This window comes from Coloeus monedula, assembly GCF_965178545.1.
Source record: "Coloeus monedula genome assembly, chromosome: 12".
NCBI lineage: Eukaryota > Metazoa > Chordata > Aves > Passeriformes > Corvidae > Coloeus > Coloeus monedula.
The window spans coordinates 12,878,408-12,893,722 of NC_138792.1; the positions used below are offsets into that span (position 1 = coordinate 12,878,408).

Below are 15,315 nucleotides of genomic sequence, written 5' to 3' on the forward strand. Positions count from 1 at the left end.
GCTATTAGTAAAAAACACATTCAGTGGCTGGAAAGCCTACTGTAACTCTCTCAAAACTGAACTAAATTAGTTTCAACAAAGCTGAAAACACAAATGAAATGTATACAGGTTCTCTAAACATTACGCAGAAAAAGAAAATGAAACAGCACTGTAAAGCAGGGCAAAAATGTGCTTCCACTAAAAGGAGAGGACACCAAGCTGCAGAGGTGTCACCACAGGTCCAGGCTGCTGGTTGTCACACCTTACTGTCCCCGTCCCTTAAACACAGGGAAGTTGGCAAGTCAAGATGATGATACAGTGCAGTTAAATCATCTCCTGATGACATGCAGAGGTCGATTAGGTAAAGCTGACTGAAGATTTGAGAGCCCAAAAGTTGGGGGATTTCTGGTTGGTTGGCTTTAACCACAAGGATTTTGATGCAGATCTATTTACTTTGAGATTTCCTGTGTTAACTACTGGTATTGCATATCTTCTTGAGAAGATGTGCTCTAATGCTGAGGTACCACTAAATCACTTGATCCCAATGTAAAGTCAGTTCATGTCATTCTTTCTACCATAACTGCAGCAAAAATGCTCAGTTAGAAAACAGCAAGAGTTCAGTTTGTAAAAATCATACAGCTAAGCATTGCTGCTAATGTACACCTCAGCTGCCCTAAGACATTTTGTGTTTACTCAATCACTGGTACCTTTCAAACGCAACAGAAGAGATTTATTTCTTCCTTCCTAGTGCAAAGTTAGGAGTAATGGACCAGCTCAAACCAACAGCTGAAACAGGCAGCCAGCATGCAAGTGTTTACAAACTGCAAACTCCAACTTACTAGTTGACTCCAAACTAAAAAAGTTCAGAGGGTCTGAAAACAATTAAGGAACAATTAAGGTGAAGATAAATTAAGAAATATCAAGAAAACTAATTGACATGAAAACAGCTCCCTCAATGTACTGCATATACTTTAATTACTCCTTCAGCATTCAGTCATCAGAGCATCAAAAGGATGAAGAATGTACATCAAACCATTATCTCAGAAGTCTTGTGCTTTTATGAAAATAAATTCTGGCCTATTTCTGCCAAAAAAGACTGATCCTCCAACTTTTCCTATCACCTTACTCCTATTCTTCCCTTTCAAGGCAACAGATTTGAATTTTCCTAGATCAGCACCTAGCACAAATCCAAGTCTGTCCTGAAATGCCCTTTCATGTCTTCAGCAAATACTTGTAGTCCCATTAAACAGAGAAAGGAAATTATACTGATACATGGGGAAAACAAGCATTCATCTGTGTGCCTGGAAAAACTGAACAGCTTCCAGTAAATACTGTAAGCTTGGACCATTTCAAGTCTTTTTTTCCAGTTGTCACCTCATGTAGAAACAGTATTTTGGCCTCCAATGAAGCTATCATACAGGAAAGCCACATGGATTCTTTTTGGTTGGTTTTTGAACAAAAACCAACCAATATTTCTCCACTGTCCAAATCTAAAGGCTGTCAATAACAGCACAAAAGACAGATCATATGCAGATACCTGTACAAAGAACTGATTTTTACATGGCTAGTTCTCAGAATTGATCAGTTTGTCAAAAGAAAATTAGGATTAGAGTAAGTGGCTAAGAAGTCAGGTTCGGCCTCTTCTACGGTCTTCCTTAGCTTAGTCTAAGAGGGTCCCCCAGGCTGCTGGCAATTCAGAAATTTCACTTACATAGACGAATTCTTCAAAACTAATCTTCCCATCTTTATTCTTGTCACCATCAATCATGAGCTTCTGGATGATCTCTCTCACTTTGTACCCAGGGAGAGGCAGGCTGGCTTCCTTGAACAGCTCATGCAACTCATAGTCACAGATGAACCCATTGCTGTTGAGGTCTGAGGAAGAGAAGAGGCAGCAGAAGGTTTTAGAAATGTGCCTGTACCTGACAGAAATGACCCCCAACAGAGGGGAAAAAACATGACTCCCATGTCCAAGAGCTTTATGGAGAGCAACCTGCACACTGGGGACTTGCTGAATCCATGCAGGGCATGGACACACAGCAGGATGGCCACACCAAAAATATCATTGTTCAAAGGACACCCCTAGGAACCAAAGGCATGCAGTAAATACACACAGCACATCCTCAGAGAGGGTCTCCACACAAGCCATGGGAACCCTGCAGCTCTGGGCAACAGCAGCTTCAAAGCAAGTCTGACCAGGATGACTCTGGGCACATGTGACAAGTCTGGTGTTGAAGTTTCACAACAGAACATCTGCATTTTCATAAACAACCTCCAGAATGTCTCTTTTTACATCTAACTGCCACTGCCTTTGCACATTAAAAATAGATGGTAATGAAACACAGCACCTCTTATTTTCGGAACTGAAAACACCAAATCAGCTCTGCAGTTGCATCTTTATCATGTTGTCAGTGATGTTCTCCATTTAACACTGACAGCAAATTGCAACCAGGTGCTTTATTGCTGCCCAAGAATGCTCTGCAAGGACATTTGCTTTCACAGTCTATCACCAAGCCACAGCAGCACCATGTGTTTAGTGAGATATTGTCACCCACAAGACCAAGGAAGAAAACAAGAATCTAGTGTGACACTGGAGCTTTGCATACAACAGATCCCAATCTCTTTGGGGACACCATCACATCTACTCACCACACATGGTAAATCCAGCAGCCCCAGCCTTTCTTCAGGGAAGTGAGATTTTCCCACCACTATGGACAGACAGGGGTTGCGTGCCTCCTTTCCCCAAGCTAACCAGGATGAGCAGAGTGCTGCTCACAGCACAGCTGGCACCCAGGTTTCATCAGAGAGGGGTCCACAAGGAGATAGAGTATTTGAAGTAGTTGCACAGCCCAGATTCACACCTCAAAACATAAGCATGACCCTCCAGCCCCACCTTTGGAGAGGCAGGGATTCAAGATATGTTGTATTGTTACTGGCTCAGTAACAGGATGCTAAAATACCTTTGCTGTAGGCAAGTGCTACAGACTGCCCAGGGAAGTTAACTGAGTGCCTGAAGAGCTGCACCAGCCCCAGAATTTGGTTTTCTTCAAGACGGAATCTCACCACAGCCACTGGGGTCAGTATTAATGCTTAAAGGGAGATATTTTCAAGAATAAAAGAAAACAATCAGGATAGCTCTAAGGTCCAGGGTTATTTTTTTTAACCAAATTGTGGAGGTCAATTTACTTTCAATAAGGAGTCTGTGGTTTTTAGGTTTTGTTTCACAGCAATGCTCCAGCAAGCAGCACGTTTGCACCACCACTCCAACCATTCTCATTTTCCAGATCCATATGGGAATATGGGATTTTAAAATTGTTTTTATCAGTTAGCAAGAAAGTGAAACTTTGCTCAGTGGCAAATATCCAAAGTAACCAGAGCAAACCTGTACTCCCTCCCACACCCCAGTCTCAGGCTAAGGCAGAGCATCAATTCCAGTGGATTAAAAAATACATTAAACTACTTTATGTAAAGCCAGTGTTTACAATAACACTGATGAAATAAAGTGGTTTTCAGCAGTGATTAATGATACCAATAGGCCGCTGTCTGGCCCTCAATTTTAGAATTTTATTCCAAAATAATACAAGCTTACAAAGGCAAGCTTTATTAACAGTCCAGCGTGAGATGTCATGAGCAAACTATTTCCCCTCTAGATAAATCACAGCTTCTTCTATTACGGTATATTTATTACTGAATCTAACTTTACAATTATGCATCTTTTCCCCTCCTTACAGCCAGTGAGGAAAATAAGTCAAGAAGGGATTTCCTAATCTCCAGAGCCTGTGAACCTAAAACAAAACTTTGCTTTCACCCTCAGCCTACAGCCAACTTCCATTGCTTTTGCCTGTGCCTGACTAAACCAACCACAATCCCTCAGCATGCTGACAAATTAAGCATGTAAATCCAGAAACATCCGTTCATCACTTCTTCCAATCAATCCACCACCTAACTTCTACATCTACCCAAAGGTTAGAGTAGATGTAAGTAGCAGGCAAAGGACAGAGAAAATAAGACTTCAAAATATATATTGTATCCTTGATAGGATCTGATTTTGATTCAGATTTGGTAAAGGTTTTCCTCTTGACATGTCTAGGTTAAGATTCAGAAGTATTTCTGATTCAGGCTTGCATGTCTGAGCCTATTCAGATGTGAAAGGAATAAAACCTTATATGGTATTTCAGGAGGCAGAAGCCTGTTAGGTGAGACATCAGGAAACCAAGCTCCAAAGTCTGCAACTCCAATAAGGAACGTATGGATAAAAGGATGCTGAAACCTATTTAGAGCTTGGTTCTACATATGAAGCCCTGCAGGGCTGGTATCAGGAATTTACTCCAAGCTAGGCCAACATCGGCCCAGTCTGATGGTTTCATTCACTCCTGCAATCAGCATCTTCCCAGTCCTCCAGGTGTGCCTAGTTCAAAGAAGATTTACCTTTGCTCACTAAAAAAAAACAGTAAGAAATAGAAGCTCTGCCACACAAAGAGCCATTTGAAAAACACATTCACATGGGACCTCACATGAGTCAGGAGCATGGCACAAAGAAAGATTTTGCCCATCACGCTGCATTGGGCTCAGACAAACAGAACAAAAACAAGTGTGAAGGACACACCTTAACTCACTCAAAACCTTTGATTCTCAGGATTCAGGACCTAAGGTCTTGCAACTCTTAACAATGTCCCAAATATCCACTTGTAAGAGTTACTCTTCCATAGTATTCTGGGAAAAAAAATTGATCACCAATTTAACTTCACAGAGTAAAACGGCATCTATGTCCCAGACACTTGGGAGTGGGAATTACAAGTAAATCAGGTCTGTTAGTTTAACTCTAAGACCACACACCAAGTTACTGGTTTTGCACTGAAGATGCTCTCATTTCAAGTTCTAGCTGGTTGACAGATTTGAGCGTTAAAGCCTGCTGGTTTTACCATAAAGTGGTGCTGGCCTGTGGTTTTGGCTTGGTAGCAGAGTCAAGTAGTCACTGATTGACTATGTGATGGAAAATGAACCTGTTCTTAACATGTCAAAAAGCCTGACATTAAAATAGGCCTGAGACCCCTATCCCATAGGGCAGCTGCTTCCCTTCCTACTGTCTCTGTTCCCCTTCTGGCATCAAATGTACAAAGAAGCAGCATTTTAAAAAAGAACAAAAAAAAACAAAAGAAAAAAAAAAAAAAAAAAAAAAAAAAAAAAAAAAAAAAGAAAAAAAACACAACAACCCACCTCTGCAGTACCAGCCAGTTCCAAAACTATTTCCAGCATTACTGCAGGCCTACCATATGGTGCCTTGCTGGATGTCCTGCAACAGGACCAGACTTCAGAAAGAAGGTGGTCTATAATCCCTCTCTAACAAAATCTGAGATGGTATTCAACAGCTGAAGAGGCTGTCAAAATAGAAGCTATCCCAAATGAAATTGTTCGGCGGCCTGCCCAGAATTACTAATGGAAGAAAGCAAAATTGTTTTAACAGACAAGCTACAGCCTGGATTCATTATAGTCTGCCTGATGGAAAGGAAACTACAGCACATCTGACGCTTCCTATTTCTACTGAAAGATGTATGCATGCCCGCATGCTAAACCTGAGAAAGGTCACAGCAGCAACACACAGCACTGGCCTCTGCCATGTGAAGGTGGTGCAGCAAAGCCGCAATGAATCCCAAAAGCTGCTTCAAGCTCTGCCTCAGCTTCCTCCTGAGGACAAGTACTTAAAATAGCTTAAATAACAGGATGCAAGAGGGGAAAGTAACCCACACATTTCCTTTTAAGGACATATGCTCAGCAGGACACACTAGCAGGATCACAGATCCCTATTTGCCCTAAGCCAACATTTCAGAGCCATTGTTTTACCACCTTGCAGCGCTGAACAAAGTGTTCAGCTGAGTTATGATTTTTGCGTATGTCGTGTTTCCAGAAAAGAAGCTTATTTCTGCTTATCTTAGAAGGAATGAGCAGGAAGACAAATAAAGAGAGCAAGTTTGCAGATTTTGTTCTGCCACACCTCCCCTCTGAAGTGCCACTGTTTGGCCAAGTACACACTAACAGGCCCCTGTTCCACAGAACAAATTCAGAGATCCAATGAGATCTGGAGCAATCTGCTCTTCTCCCACTAACCTGCGGGTCACTTAAAGCCTAGACAGCTCCAATGCCACACTTAATGACTGTTTTTAGACATTACCAAAACTTCTTTTCCCCACTGCTCTTTACCAGTTGGATCAGTTCCAAGACAAATAACTGCCTGTAGGATGGTGGGAGCTGCTTGTCTGCACTGTAGCTGACTTTAGTGATAACCTTAAACAGTGGTTTCTCACCTGTCAGTTGTTTTAATAAGCAGTAGGATGTCTATGGGACTCATGCCTTTTGCTGGCTGTCAGAGAACAGCACACCAGCTGCATGAGAGAGAGGAAATACCTTCAAGTGGCGTGGAAGGAAAGTGGTGATAGAGTACATAGTAACACACCTCACTGCCTTCCAGCATCCCCAGATGTCTCAGTCCAGTCCAGCTGTATACAGAAAAGCTGGTCAAACACACACCTTTAAAGTCCCATCAACTTACACATCCAGAGCAGCAACTTACCCTATGCTGGAGTTAAAGCAGGTCTCCAGGAAGCCCAACCAGCCATGCATCAGAGCAGGGCACATCTTGGTGAGCATAAATCACCCTATGAAATGTTTCCTTCTCCCCACATCTCCTTCATGACATCCTAGAAGCCAACCAACTGAGTTTTGCTATAACCATGCTTCTCAGCTGTGTTACAAATCTTCCAAGTAGCTGGGAGACGATAAACAGGCTTCACTTTATATAGCAGTCTTAGTCCAACTTCTGTTCACATTCACTAGAGATGCTATTAGAAGTTCACAGTGAAAGTCAGTCACCTGGCCAGTGACCAGTTCCATATCCCAGGGCAAACATGGCTCCTTTAGGCAAGAATAAAGGGAATGAGAGCATTAAAGACACTCCTGGCAGGTGTGTCCCACATGCTTGCGGTCTCTACCATGCCTAAAGCACACAAAAAGGCAGTTGAAAAGAACTAGCAGATCCTATCTCATTTGTGGGTATGTCCAGGATAATTAGCTCATTTCTCATTAATATCTAAGTTCTGACACTGCCTTTATAATTTAAAACCAAACAGGGACCCACCTCCTGGGCAGGGTGAGCTGGTTTCCTAAAACAAACCAGGATTTGACCTGCATTTCTCCATGTTTCCAGCACAAAAGCAGCCAGCCAACCTAATCTCAATAATTTCCCCCACACTAATGACAAAAAGCCACCACATTCCAGAGAGGTTAATAATTTTAAATGCATCCAAGGACAGAACAGGCTGCCTATATCCCAGCCTTATTGAGATCTGCACTCAGTGGCACATTAGACAGAGAGGCACATTAGGCAGAGAGAAACACTATGCTTCCTCCCAAGGAACATCTCCCTCTGTGGCAACTCACTTCTACCTGCTGCAAAAGTCTTGAGAAGAGCGAGAGAGGAGAGGGAACTCTTTAAAATGCAACTTGCTTCAAGTTCCAACAGGGGATACTGCTCCACGGAATCAGCTGCCTCTGAAATTCACAATTCTCTCTGCAGACTGGAAATTCTGAGCAAGTGAGAGTTTTCACAGTCACCCTGCCCTAGAGGGTGGTAACACCCAATACAGATAAGAGGCAACTATGATTTTGTATACACAGCCAGTGCTCAAGTGATGCCCATGTCCAGTTAGGAAAACAAAATGCTGGCTCTCACCACTTGTGCAACTAGATCCTGGCCAGTGCCAGTCCTGGGTGTGGTTCCCCAGCTGCACACACTGACCTCAGTCCCCTCGGCTACACTCCCATCCCACCCCTCCGTGCTAGTTCTCTGATCCTTCAGTAAGCTGTATCAGGAAACTAAACCAACAGAAAACAATTTTTTCCATTATGTCACTTTTTTGCCCATTTCAGTTTCCTGAAGCAGCCTGCCAGAGGCTTCTGCAATGCCAGCACAGGCAGAAAGCTGGGAGGCAGGCGGAGCAGCTAGGGCTCTGCAGTCCCTGGAGCACGACAGGGTGAGGGAGATGAGCAGAGATGGAGCCACCAGAGGGCAATGGAGGTGTGCTCAGCACAAGGTATTGATCGTCACCGCAAGTCGCTCCATGATGGCCAGGTAAACAAATTCAGTTTTGCTTACAAGCCCCAAAATGCACCTGCACAAACCAAAAACCACATGGCTCAGCCAATCTGCCAAACCAACACCACCAGAACCAAGCACTGTGCAAGCCCTGAAGTGCTGCCAAGGCCAGAGCAATGCAATACCTGTTTGGATATTTCTTCTGCCATCAGGAAGCAACAAAGCCCACCCTGGAGCAACAGCACAAGGCTGTCTGCCAGTGCTCCCTGATAGCCAGACAGCTTGTGTCCCTGCCTTTGTGATCCTTGGCCACACTGACAAGCCAGAAGCAACAAGGCTGGCAAGGGACTCCTTTGCACAGAGACAATCACGAGAGCAGCAGAATAACCACATCCTGCTGGCACTGCTGCTCATCACAGGGGTGGGATAAATCCAATTCAAATGTGCAGCAGACAGGAGCAAGGTGACCTCCTCACTATGACTTACCAACTTTAGCAAAAGCCTCCTTGAGTTCCTCCAGCTCATCTTTGGAGATTTGCATGGTGTTGGCCATCTCATGGATCTAGGAAGTACCTAAAGAGAGAAAAAGAACACTGTGTGAAACCAAGCTGCATTCAACAACATGCAGTTTCGAACAGCAGCGTAGCAACAATCAGTACCAGTGTCACCACAGTTACCAGAACCACATTTATCTTTCCACTAAGAAAACAGATGTGTCAGAGATGGGAAATACAAGATGGAAATACAAATACAATAATGCTCTTTAACAAGTCAAAAAGCCTATTAGCCTTGTTAATATTTAGCTTTGTATATTATTTTACAACTATGCTGTTCTGCACATATTAAGGTACCTGCTGTCAGTGTATTCTGTAGGTCAGAAAAGCTCACAGCTCCAGAGATTTTCCACAACTTTGAACAAAACCAGAATCCAGAGTTAAAATATTAATGCAAGAAATACTGAATGCTCTGCTTGCCCATCTGTCCCAAGTGCACACAGCTACCAAACCCAAATAAAAAAGATTCTGAACAGTACATGAAGAGTGTCTTTCAGCACACAGTAGTATACCTGGCACTGTTTGCAAAAAGGAAATAGTTCGCTTTTCTGCAAGAAAGCTGTTTGAATCAACACTTGCTTGTTTCTCCAGATTCACACTCCCAAAAAACTCCAAGGAACAGACTGTTTGCATGGCCACTGATTCCCTGAATGGCAGGAGCATCATGAGCAAGCACAGAACAGCAGGCATGAGAAACACTGAAACCCTGAGTACACAGAAACTCCACTTGGATCAGATCTGCTTGGTGTTTAAGAAACAGAGAGGATGAAGCACTGAGTTCCTCCACCCATCTGCCATCATCCTCCTTTCCAAGCACTGATTAGGTGCCACCCAGCCAGCCTGGACAGGAGGTGTCACCACAGGGATGGGAGAAAGCTAGACACCTATGCACATCCCCTTCCCAGACATTTGTGACAGAGCATCAGATGCCCTGGTGGCAACTCTGGCTGACACGACCATGAGAGAGCAGCAATGGATGCAACAATGCTTACAGGGCAAGCCCTGTGTGTGAACAGAAACACAGGCACTGATAAGCACATTCTAACACCACTGCAAGCTGTAGCTCAGGGTCTGTAGAAATAGGGATTTAGGCAGTCTCAGTGCAACTTCAAATGAGATTTGCATCCCAAGATTTTCCAGCTCCCACTTTGTTCACTACAATCCCTGAAGCTGAGAAATAAAAGGTTCCTCCTCTGCCTATGGGAACAGACACAGCTGCCTCCTCCTTTGTAAGCAAAAGGATGAGGAGTGGATTGAGGTTTACAGACTGTCAGAAGGCAGGATCCTGAATGGGCTGGCTCTGGCTTGAGGCTCAAGCAACAAGACTCAGTTTAATAAATGCCTGTGCTCTGATTAGCAACCCTCTTTTGTCTGAGGCTCCCAGCTGCCTTCACAAGCACTCTTAAGAATACAAGTTTGCCTGTAGCTGTAAATATTCATTTTCTGTAACACTTCACTCAGTCTGGAAAGAAGGAAGTTGTTAGAGATGAGAGCAATGGGCAGGTGTGGCAGCCTGGGAAAGCAGCTCAGACAGGTGCTCACAGCAGAGAAAGTCAACAAGAAGTTTCATCACTGCAGAGACATGAAGGAAAGCACTTCAGACTCCACCTCCCAGCACTAGCAGGCACAACAAGATGTTGAACAGTCAGTAAAAGCCACCAACAGCAAGACAACAAACTTCATCACTGGGCTCAAGTTGAAAAAATGGGGCAGGGGGAGGAATCACAGCAAAGGTGCATCTGACTGACAGAGGTAAAAAAATAAATTTTTATAAAAGTAAACTTCTTTACTGTTTCATGGATTACAAGTCAGACTAGCTGACCAAGGCAGTGGTACTATGCAGGTCCCTGCAAGATGCGGGAATGCTATGTGCAGCACTGACTGTCTTGCTTGACATCCAGTCTGGGATCTAGCTCCATTCCTGGAGCAGCTCCTTCCCTGTAGCACTCCCATGGGTGCCTCAGCCAACCCTCAGTGCCACCAGAACCTGGCTATTTCCAGGGGATAAAGGCATTGCTTAGCAAGAAAATCAGCTCTGGGCAAGCTTGTTGCACGATACAGGAGATGGATTTCACAACTGGCAAAAACACTTGGGGAACGCTACCAAGAACAGAGACAGATTTGGCTATGCAGGCAGGTTGCATAAGCTGCCAGGCAGGAGAGGCTGAGCTACAGACTGAAAATTTAGCCAAAACTCCTCCACAAGTTCTGCGTTCTTCCTAATTCTCATTTGCACCAATTCATTTTCAAACCATGAGGATTTCCCTTAAAAAGGTATTTCCCAAAGCATCACTATCTAACCACTTAATCAGAATTTAATTTGCTGCTATCTCTAACATCTTTAACACCAAAAGAAGCAGCAAACACCACCACAAGCTGAGAGCTTTTAAAAATACTGCTCTGTTAAACTTTATCAGGGAGATATGCTCTGGATATGCTCTGCAGTTGTTTGTATAGGTCTTGACTTAAAAAAACTTTTCCTTCCAGTCCCTAGACTGTTCAGCTCAGTCCATAAAACAGGTTTCCCTCTCAGTCTTTATAATACCACTTCTTCCTTCTGTTTCTCTGTTTGAGAAGAAGGAGGGAGAATTCAAACCAACAGAGAAAAAGCAGACACCTGACCTTGTCAGTGCTGTCTGGGAAGGGGAAAGGATGTTAAAACAGTCTATGGAAAGGTTAGTGGGCCACAAAGTTAAGCTCCCAAAGCAATTTACAGAGCTTTTCTTCAATGAAGAGGTATTACACCATCATTGGCACACTGGGCTGGAAGGCAGGGGAGCTTTTCTTTTTTTTTGTTATGTGGGAGTTTTTATGTTTGTTTGCTTTTAGTAGCTGAGTCTGGGGCATTCAGAATCATGTTTTTTATTCAGTTGCATTTTTAACAAGAGGCTTTGTCTTGTGGGACATAAAAGGCCCTTTTGTCACACTGGCACAGGGATCACACATCAGCTGCCTCACTCCAAGCCCTGTGGGGACACACCACGCTGCTCATGCTTGACCATGTCACGCTCACTCCTGCTGCAAGAAAGACTCCACCAGGGTATGACAGCCAGGGAACGGCTCACATTTAAACAACCATTTTAGAGGGACAAAAAGAGAACAACAGCAGAGTTTTAGTCTGGTGGCTGACAGCCCATTAATAAATGCACAGATAAAGTGTACAAGGAAGCAATCCCTGCTCCAGATCCCTCATCCTGTCTTCATCCCTCACCCCACAGAAGAAAAGCAAGGGCAGCTCTGTAACACATGGATGCACAAAGGCACCTACGTAGAAGAGCATGGCTGGCAGACAGTGCAGCCTGTTCCTCTGAAGACTTTACCTGTGATACAGATCAGAGCTGCTTTAAGTACATGTCAGGTTTTGGAATATCAACTCCTTCCCGGAGACAGGCTGTATAAAGCTCCTGTGCAAACAAATTTTACAGGTTCTAAACACACTGCAGTCACTGAACCAGAGATAGTTTATTTGCAGAACTGCAATAGGGGCAGGTTAAGAAAAGCTGTCCCAGAGTGTGTTTTGACAGCTGTGAGCCACCTGGGGACAGGCCACTGCAGGGGCTGTCACTGGAGGGATGTCTCTGCTGAGGCACTCAGCACTTCCAGCACAAGTGCCAGAAGCTAACCAGGATATTTGGGTGGATTAACTGCCCAGACAGCAACTTAAAAACACTCAAGCACAGAGAAAAATGTTCTCAAGACTCTTCTCCAAGAGGGGAAGCCCTGGAAGCTGCATCCTACACAGAGGATTGGTAGAAAACTGATGAAGGGGGGATATCTGTACGTCTTGAAAATTGGCAGATTAATTCAAATTTGAAAGCACATAACAACCAAATATTTCCTCACAGCCACTTGAACATTTCCAACAGAAACAGCTGGAATTTGCTGCTGATCCAAATGGAAGAATTTACTTTCTTAGCAGCTCTGTGTTACTCTGAAAACTGAGTGCTTCATCCCTTCCAGGCCTGCCTTACTTTAATATCTCTACAATGACTGATTAACAATATCAACTTGTTTACTCAAACAGGCCAATGCAGAGATACATTAAAGTGTCAACAAAAAGGTATTAACATGTCCTATTTAAAAAAAAATCCAACACAAGTAAGCTAGACCTAGTCCGGAGCAGTGACTCACTCCGTATGTATTCCCCATTTCCAAGGAACCTGTGGTTTTGCTCTCTTCTCATGACAAAAGCTCCTGACATCAGAAAGCAAGTCAGTTAAGCATTAGCTAATTAAAAATACTCAAACTCCACATATCTGTGACCACTAACCCAGCACATATCTTTAGGAATAAGCAATGGGACAGCCAGGCACTCAGTCCCCTCACAACCCACAGCAAGTGCCAGAGCCCTCAGGCTTGGGCACTGATGCAGCTGCCTGGCCAGTTTGGAGGAAACCCAGTGATTCAGCTGACAAAGGATCCAGCCCTCAGGCTTCCTGTGGCTCACCTAATCCTCCTTTTCCTCCCTGTTTCGAAGGCAGGGCTGGTCCCTGCCAACAGCTGCATTGAAGAGTGGGGTGGCTGCATCCACTCCCCTCTTCATCCTCCCCAGCCCCTTCTGAAAGGGGCCAGCAGCATTGTGACCATCCCAAAAGGGCTCTGCAAGCTCCAGAGATGCTGCAACAGCCCGGAGCAACCACCCTCAGGATACTGAGGCAAGAGTCACTGGCAAGGGATATAAGCGTACATTTTCTTTGCATCCCTTCCCAGGTGACTAAGAAGCTACAGAGGATGCTGCAGAGATCTCTTGACACTGCAGGAACCCTACTCCACAGGCACAGGCCTATGCTCATGCTGCTTTTGGAAATGTTTGCAGGCAGGAGAGGGCACAAATACACCCACTCCCATCTCCATCATCAGCTCTGATAGCTGCTTTTACTGGTCCAGTCCAAGCAAAGCCTTTGAGTTTTTACAGACAACTTTGCCAAACCTGATGGTGACAGGAGGACATGAAAGTTTATGGTGACAGACTTGGTCTGATGAGTCCCCTGAGGTAAATAGTTTCCAATGCTTTGGAGGGAGACAGGAAAGTTTACGGACTGATGGCCTGTAAATTAAAACCTATCCATAAAATCCATCCTCTCCTGCTCATAATCAGTTTGTGTTCTCATCAAATGTTCATCACAGTGTTTTGCTCATCAAATTCCTACAAGACAGCACCCGCACCTTGCATGTGGTTATTAGCAAACACCAAGCTGACGGAAGCACATAATCTTTTAATTGGCAATTACCTTCCAGACAGCCATTGGTCAGAGGCACTGGCTGAAACCAGACCTTCACCACACTTTGGTGATAGATGTCATCCTGGTAAGAGCAGTGATTAGGAGATGCTACCCCAACCAGAGGTTGCACCATGTTGGTGTCTAACCCCTTAGCATCAGCATGATGCTGCTACTGCAGATTCTGAAATCAATTTGGTATTGCTCTTTGCACAATCATGGTTCTTGTGCACACAAACACTGCGGTGTTCCTATCCACTCAGGGTGCTGTTTCCCCTGCCTCAAGAAGAAAGGGGCACACAATGCTTTGAGCAGGTATTGCTTTGTGGTGCCAGATTTGGCTGAGTAGTGTCTCTCATCTGTGGATCTCCCCTTCAGTGAAGTTTTCCCAGCCCCACACACAATAGGTTCAACCACAATGAATCTACAGCTCTGCTCTCAAGGTCTGCAATGCTTTGACTATTGAACACCGCTGTACTCTTAACACCTGCAAAGCCATTACCCAAATACAGCTTTATTTCAATCTTAATCCAGCTTCTCTTGGCCATGCAAAGCACCAAAAAGCTCACCTCAACAGGCCAAGGCCAACTACATAAATTAAGTTTGAATTCTGAATTATTTTAAGCTTGCCTGGCTATTTGAATTGACCACCTTACACGACCCAGTTCTCCAGCTCCTTCAAGCTACTGCCCTTACACACGGTATACTCTTTGACTGATCCATGATGGCTGTGTAGCCTACCAATTGCATCACAGGGAAAGGACACAGGACCGCAGATAGGGATTCCCACTGCACAGGCACCTTCACATCACTTCATCCCAATTCCATATTGAGATTACCTCTAGCTGCTGTTTCTGAAGCACCTCTAAACCAGCAAAAGTCCCATCAACAGGTTCTGCTTTATATTCTTTCAGACTCCTGAAACTGTCATGCTGGGAGAGGCAAGTTCCCTGCTATGCTTATGTTCACTTGGGAGTGGACTGTGAAACTTTGCTCCAGTTGTTGCACAACTCACCACTGCTGCAAGGGAAAAGTCTGCCAAATCCATCAGGAGCAGACACACATGCTGGAGTTAGTCACTGCTCTTAGCTTGCCAGAGGTTCTCTCCAGATTTGGAGGCATGTCTCAGTGGGGTATTCACCTCTGGACAAGTATGTTCCTCCAGCAAATCCAGGTTAGAAGCTCAATTTCTCCTAGCTAGACCTGCATGGAGTGATGCCAGCTATTTTTCTAAGCAGCACTTGGGTAGATGCCCAGCAGAGATCTGGGCTGCAGAGAAGGCAGGGCCACTCCAACAGTATGGGAACAAACGCAGCAATTTAGTATTCCTATGCCTTCTGCTCAGACTTTAACCATTACCCCAACATCCACTGACAGCCTGGACAACCTGATCCTTCCCCTTTTGCATGCTGGCCAAAGTGTTTTCTCTCCCTTCATGACAGAACCAGATTCACTAGCTTCAATCATCTTAAAT

The 15,315-nt window shown here is 44.4% G+C and overlaps 1 protein-coding gene across 6 annotated transcripts in view; it reads right to left on the reverse strand.

Moving 5' to 3' along the window:
• The window catches only part of PLS3 (plastin 3), a 52,685-nt gene that overhangs the window by 11,888 nt on the left and 25,482 nt on the right, over positions 1 to 15,315 (reverse strand). For all 6 annotated transcript variants that reach the window (XM_082289293.1, XM_082289295.1, XM_082289296.1 and 3 more), the window contains 2 exons: positions 8,555 to 8,641; positions 1,691 to 1,854 (listed from right to left, as the gene is read on the reverse strand). In XM_082289293.1, the coding sequence (XP_082145419.1) occupies positions 1,691 to 1,854; positions 8,555 to 8,621 (231 nt within the window). In that variant the 5' untranslated portion in view covers positions 8,622 to 8,641. The remainder of the gene's footprint in view (positions 1 to 1,690; positions 1,855 to 8,554; positions 8,642 to 15,315) is intronic.